Below are 5,609 nucleotides of genomic sequence, written 5' to 3' on the forward strand. Positions count from 1 at the left end.
GATTTTCGTACTTGTCTGAAGTGATTCTCATATCAGTTTTTATGTTGATTGCGGTCGGCTCTTCTCTTGTCTGAATTGATTCTCATATCAGTTTTTACGCTAAATTCGTGTAATCTGTTTATGTTAGAATTGAGTGTTGACTTGGGTTTTGGCTTTCTGAATCAGGTTCGAAAAGGATAAGGTTTTGTGGGGGTTTCTGATTCTGTCTCTTTGAATGGAAGCTAAGATGACGGCAGTGGTCCGAAGAATGGCTGCTTTTGCATTTGCTTCTGCCTCAGGTCTACTTCAGACTCATCCCCTAAGAAGAGGTACTCTGAACAACTTCTTGCACTGGTCCTCCATCTTAAGCTGTCGGAGATCGTCTTTTTCCGATGTTAGAGACCGCAATATGTCATACAGAGATAGATTGAGATGTGGGGTTCATGATTGTCATGTCGAGTATGCTGTTGATTTGTTCGATCAGATGGTTCAGTCTCGTCCCGTACCTTCCATCGTCGATTTTACCAAACTATTGAGTGCAATCATGAAGATGAAACGGTATGATGTTGTCATTTTCCTCTGCAAGAAAATGGAATTGCTTGGGGTGTCACATGATATCTACTCTTTGAATGTTCTCACCAACTGTTTCTCCCACTCTCCTCAAGTGTTTTTGGGTTTATCTGTCGTGGGCAAAATCTTGAAACTCGGTTACAAGCCGAATGTAGTCACCTACAATATCTTAGCTCATGGTTTATGTATCCACGGCAAGATTTCAGCGGCTTTAAACTTGGTTGACCAAATGGTGGAAGAGGGATACAAACCTAATGTTGTAACATTTAACACTTTGGTCAACGGGTTTTGCCTTGAGGGTAGAGTTTCTGAAGCATTGAGTTTACTTGATCAGATGCTAAAGATGGACTATCAACCCAATGTAGTTACATTTGGCATTGTTATAAACGGGGCCTGTAAAGCAAGAGATTATGCATTGGCCATGAATCTACTCGAGAAGATGGAGGAAATGCATATTGAGATCGATATCGTAATTTATCATACGATCATCGACTATCTATGCAAAGCCGGACACGTGGATGGTGCACTGAACCTTTTCGGAAAGATGGATAGTTGTGGGATTGTACCTGATGTAGTAACTTTTAGTTCTATGATAAATGGTTACTGCAAGGCTAATAGGGTCGATGAGGGTCTTAATCTCTTTTATGAGATGTCTCGAAGAGGATTGGTTGCTGATGCGATTACATACAACATCCTCATCCAAGGGTTTTACAGAGTAGGCAACCTTGGTGCTGCCCAGAAGTTTTTTATGGAGATGCAGTATAAGGGTCATCGTCCTGATCTCGTGACTTACATCATTTTGCTTGATGGACTTTGTAAGAATGGAAAAACGGACATGGCACTTTGCCTATATAATAAGTTGGATAAGAGTGGGATTGACCTCCATATACCTCTCCATAGTTGCATGATGCATGGTTTGTGCAAGGTTGGGAGGGTTGACGAAGCGTTGATATTATTTAATAAGCTTCTTGATAGAGGGGTGAAGCCGAATGTTATCATGTATAACATAATGATCTCCGGTCTTTGCGGGAAAGATTCACTCTATGAAGTCGAGAAGGTAATTGGGAAGATGAAAGAGGATGGTTGTTTTCCCGACGCTGGTATGTATAACGCATTGATCAGGGGTCGTCTTAGAAGTCGCTTTCCATCGATGGTTATCGAGCTGATACAAGAAATGCGGATCAATGACTTTTCTATGCATGCATCGACCTCAAATATGATAATGGATATGGTATATGGAGGTAGATTGGAAAAGCGGTTTTTAGATCTCCTCTCTTAGTAGATGCAAGTACTAAACGGCTGATGAGAAGAGCCAACATCGTATGGTTGTATGTTTGATGAGAAGAGCCAGAAGCTATCCAGGTAAATTATCTCTATGTTTCACTTTCTCTGTTTTGAATATCATAAATCCTGTGTCTTTGTTTGTTTGGGCACAGCCTGCCTCCTCATTGGACATCTGATTGGATCTGTTTTTTTTTCCTTTTGTCATTCAGACATCTTTGGATATTCTGAGTGTTTTGAGGTAAGAACACTATTGCCACTGGAGCTTCAATCCACTCTGAACCATGATTTCAGATGCCTTTTCATGACAAATCATTCCCCTCTTGTTGGGAAGTTGCATAAGATTCTGATGAAAATGTTTGTTAAGGCATGGTAAAATCAAAGACTAAATCAAATCGAGCCTCGTCTCAGAAAGCTTCAGAAACTCATGGTTCTTCGGTCGGAACTCGGACATCACGGCCAACTTCAAAAAACGAAACAACAGCTCGAGGGCATGGAGCAGAGCAGTAGCAAATGATGTATTGAGGTAAGAACAATAATGCCCCCTGGAAGTTGAGATACTTTTTTAGCCCCTGCTTTTGGAAAACTGCATAAGGTTCTGATGAAAATGCCCATCAAGGCATGGTAAAATCAAAGATGGGAGAGTCTGCGTTAAATTTTGACTCACCATTTCTTCATCCATCTCATTTGCTACAGGAAGCAAAATGGGTGGGACAGAGCCAAACATATGGACAAGCTGACCGAACAGATGGGTCTTCTCTCGCCTGACATCAAAGACCTACCCAGGTAATATGGAGTCTGTTTTTCGAGTTTTCAGTCAAACCCTAAATTTACAGCGTTCCTCCTCATTGGATCTAATTGCTTTGTAACAGAGCTTCTTCTTCTTTTTTTTTCTCTTTTGTCATTCAGGCAAGAGCCATGATCCTTGGGTGTTGCGAGTGTTTCGAGGTAAGAACACTGCTGCCCCTGGAGCTTCGATCCACGCCGAAACATGATTTCAGATGCCTCTTCGTGACAAATCATTCCCGTCTTGTTGGTAGAAAATCAAAGGTGAGAGAGTCTGTGTTTGTGTCTCATTTGTTACAAGAAGAAGAAGCAATGCAATCCGTGCGTCGAAAGAGGTCAGAATCTCTGATCCCGCTTCCTCGACATCATTAGCTGTCTCGGTTTCCCTGACAAGCTCTGTAATGTGTTTTGTAGCCGAGGAGGAGCTGCTCAAAGACTGGAGTTGAAGATGGCAAAGGCTTTTGTTTAATTTCAATCTGATTAGTTAAAAATTATACCATTCGATTTTATTATGATAACATCTTGGCCCATTTAACTTGCCAATTGATTATTAGCTTGGCCCAATCTATAAACAAATGTAGTTACATATATAACGTATTTTCTTTTTTATCGATGTGTTTTTCAGTAAATACATTTATTTTTATTTATTTTTTGCATACAATCCACATGTCATTTTGTTTGTTTTTTAAATTGTTTTTTTTAATGTGGGTTTCCAAATAATATTTGGGCCCAGGCCCATCAAATATGAACGCATACCAAAACAATGTATTATATGCGTAATCCAACAATTATATACAAAAAAAAACTTTTTTTCAATTTACAGTTTTCCATATACAATTTATGGTATAAATCATAACACTTTTGTACATAATCTTGCTGACATCATCATCATCATATATATATATATGTAAGACTATTAAGCTGAAAAATATTAGAAGAACAAGAAGCAGCCACCTCTTGAACTGCAAAACACGGCTCAAATTCCATTGAACAAATCATTGATCTTTCTCTATATTTTGTTGGGCGAATCCTACTATTCAAAGGGTTTGCAACTCTAATCACTGATACTATCAATCATTGATCTGGACCTCTGTCCTAACCAATGGATAGACAAAACAAATGGAATTCTAGATGTTTTTCAAATGGCAAAACCAATCAAACAGTAATTCAGATATCATAAAAGCTGAAGAAGACATGGAGAAAGTTAAGGTTTTCTATAAGGAAAGAACTGAATCTGGAAAGTTCTGTGGACAATTTGGTTGTAAAACACCTTCAGATTCTCATTTAGACAGCTGAGCCAATCCTGTGTTCTTTGCAGCCTCAGCTTGTTTCTGCAGATACCCACCTGATTCGAACACCATAAAGCACAAACTTCAGAGCATAACCACAGATCAAATCAATGTGTATGAAATGAAAGAGTAGCAGTTCGCCTTTGATACTGACGCTTTTGAATAAAAAAAACAAAAGATCTCAGAAGAGCTATTCTATGCCATAATATTCAAGATCACAACATCATCCAATTACCATCAACGTAGATGATCAAACATCAAGTAATCCTAGAGTGAAACATTCAGCAAACAAGAAGAAAGTCTTGAATCCAGCCCAATCTTACTCTTGATCCTCTCCTAACAACATGACTCCACACTCACAATTCGTAATAGATGCCGAAGCTTAATACTCAAGTCAAAGATCTAGATTCACCAGAGTTGAAACCGCCAAGAAACGATAGATGTCAAGAATTCTCATTTAAAGACCAAGTACATGAACCGTGTTTGACAGTGAGGGGTAACCGTGTTCCGTGGCATGTCTCATACACCGACATTACAACAAGGCAAGGGTCAGAACAAAACATCAGGGTACTAACCTCTTCTGGATATAAGATTGATACGTGAACGAGGACCTTCGAATATCCAGTCGTCATCTTCCAATGACTTAACATGCCTGTCTAGTTCAGCCATTAAATCAGCCTACAATACTGCATCACAACAGCAGAAGAATCGTTACGTTAATCGAAACAGATGAAAAATATTCTCAGGCGAGCACATTCATGCAGTGAACTAAGCGATCCCAGTAGATTCCAGTCTTTGCCAAAAGGAACTAATAACAGGAGAATCATCACCAAAAAACTACGATTACCTCTATGTAACACCCAAGATGAATTTCTTAGGTATCAACTCATACTATGCCATAAACCACAACGATAACATTCAATCACTGAATAAGAAGTGCAGTGCTCACTCCCATCTGAATAAACAGCCAGAGAAATAAACCTAAAGACAAAACCTAAAACCTAGAATCCAGACAGCGGTTGTCGAATCAAGTAATACGCTACTTCAAAACACCTGATCCAGACAGTGCTCACTCCCATGGCTTCGTCCTTCCGCTCCTGAACAGAAGCGATGTCAGGCGGAAAATGAAAATCTTCCAAACCGCCGGAGACGCCGCTACTTCCGCCGCCTCCAGCGACGGCGGTCATCGATGCCGACGAATGAGCCGGAGACAAACTGTTCATCGGAACTGAGCGGGAAAGCTCCACAACTCCATTAGCCTTAGCCATTTCCGTCGATTTTAAGGGTCCGGAAACGGGTGGGACCCCCTCGCCCCGACCCGATTATTTTTTGTAGGACATGAATATGAAGTGGGCCTATGAAAAAGCCGGCCCAGATATTTAAATAGGCCCAATATGGATTCAAAAGTCCAAATAATCAAAATAGACCCAAGACAAGATGGCCCGTTGATGAAATCCATCAGGGCCCATGTATAAAGCAGCCCAAATTTCTATACAGGCCCATGAAAATTTGAAGAATGCCCATTTAGAGAGTCCATTCCGGCCTATGAATAAACAGCCCAAATATTCTAAATAGGATCAAGACGTATACGATGGGGCCTTTGCTAAGTCCATTTCGGCCCAATAAATTCTAGAGAGGCCCAATAACTCTCGACAAGGCCGAGATATCCGAAAGCGTTAAATGCCAACGCGCACCCCCCAGAGC

At 40.4% G+C, this 5,609-nt stretch overlaps 2 protein-coding genes and 1 long non-coding RNA gene across 7 annotated transcripts in view; 2 read left to right on the forward strand and 1 right to left on the reverse strand.

Annotated features, from left to right (window-relative positions):
- Positions 1-2,468, forward strand: part of LOC104798481 (putative pentatricopeptide repeat-containing protein At1g12700, mitochondrial) — a 49,614-nt gene extending 47,146 nt beyond the window's left edge. Inside the window, exon 3 of the mRNA XM_010520602.2 lies at positions 2,450-2,468. The gene's annotated coding sequence lies outside the window, so the exon portion shown is untranslated. The remainder of the gene's footprint in view (positions 1-2,449) is intronic.
- Positions 1-3,243, forward strand: part of LOC104798479 (pentatricopeptide repeat-containing protein At1g12300, mitochondrial-like) — a 53,547-nt gene extending 50,304 nt beyond the window's left edge. For 2 of the 5 annotated variants that reach the window (XM_010520585.2, XM_010520583.2), the window contains 5 exons: positions 166-1,911; positions 2,043-2,356; positions 2,527-2,616; positions 2,740-2,951; positions 3,031-3,243. In XM_010520585.2, the coding sequence (XP_010518887.1) occupies positions 215-1,828 (1,614 nt within the window). In that variant the 5' untranslated portion in view covers positions 166-214 and the 3' untranslated portion in view covers positions 1,829-1,911; positions 2,043-2,356; positions 2,527-2,616; positions 2,740-2,951; positions 3,031-3,243. The remainder of the gene's footprint in view (positions 1-165; positions 1,912-2,042; positions 2,357-2,526; positions 2,617-2,739; positions 2,952-3,030) is intronic. The other 3 variants (XM_010520581.1, XM_010520582.1, XM_010520584.1) reach the window with 3 other exon arrangements.
- A 359-nt stretch (positions 3,244-3,602) lies between these two features.
- LOC104798484 lies at positions 3,603-5,603 on the reverse strand. Its single transcript, XR_769449.1, has 3 exons — positions 4,959-5,603; positions 4,481-4,591; positions 3,603-3,961 (listed from the first exon to the last, which is right to left on the reverse strand). It is a non-coding gene; the product is annotated as an uncharacterized LOC104798484 (long non-coding RNA).
- Between the last annotated feature and the right edge of the window lie 6 nt (positions 5,604-5,609).

This window comes from Tarenaya hassleriana, unplaced genomic scaffold (genome assembly GCF_000463585.1).
Source record: "Tarenaya hassleriana unplaced genomic scaffold, ASM46358v1 Cleome54, whole genome shotgun sequence".
NCBI lineage: Eukaryota > Viridiplantae > Streptophyta > Magnoliopsida > Brassicales > Cleomaceae > Tarenaya > Tarenaya hassleriana.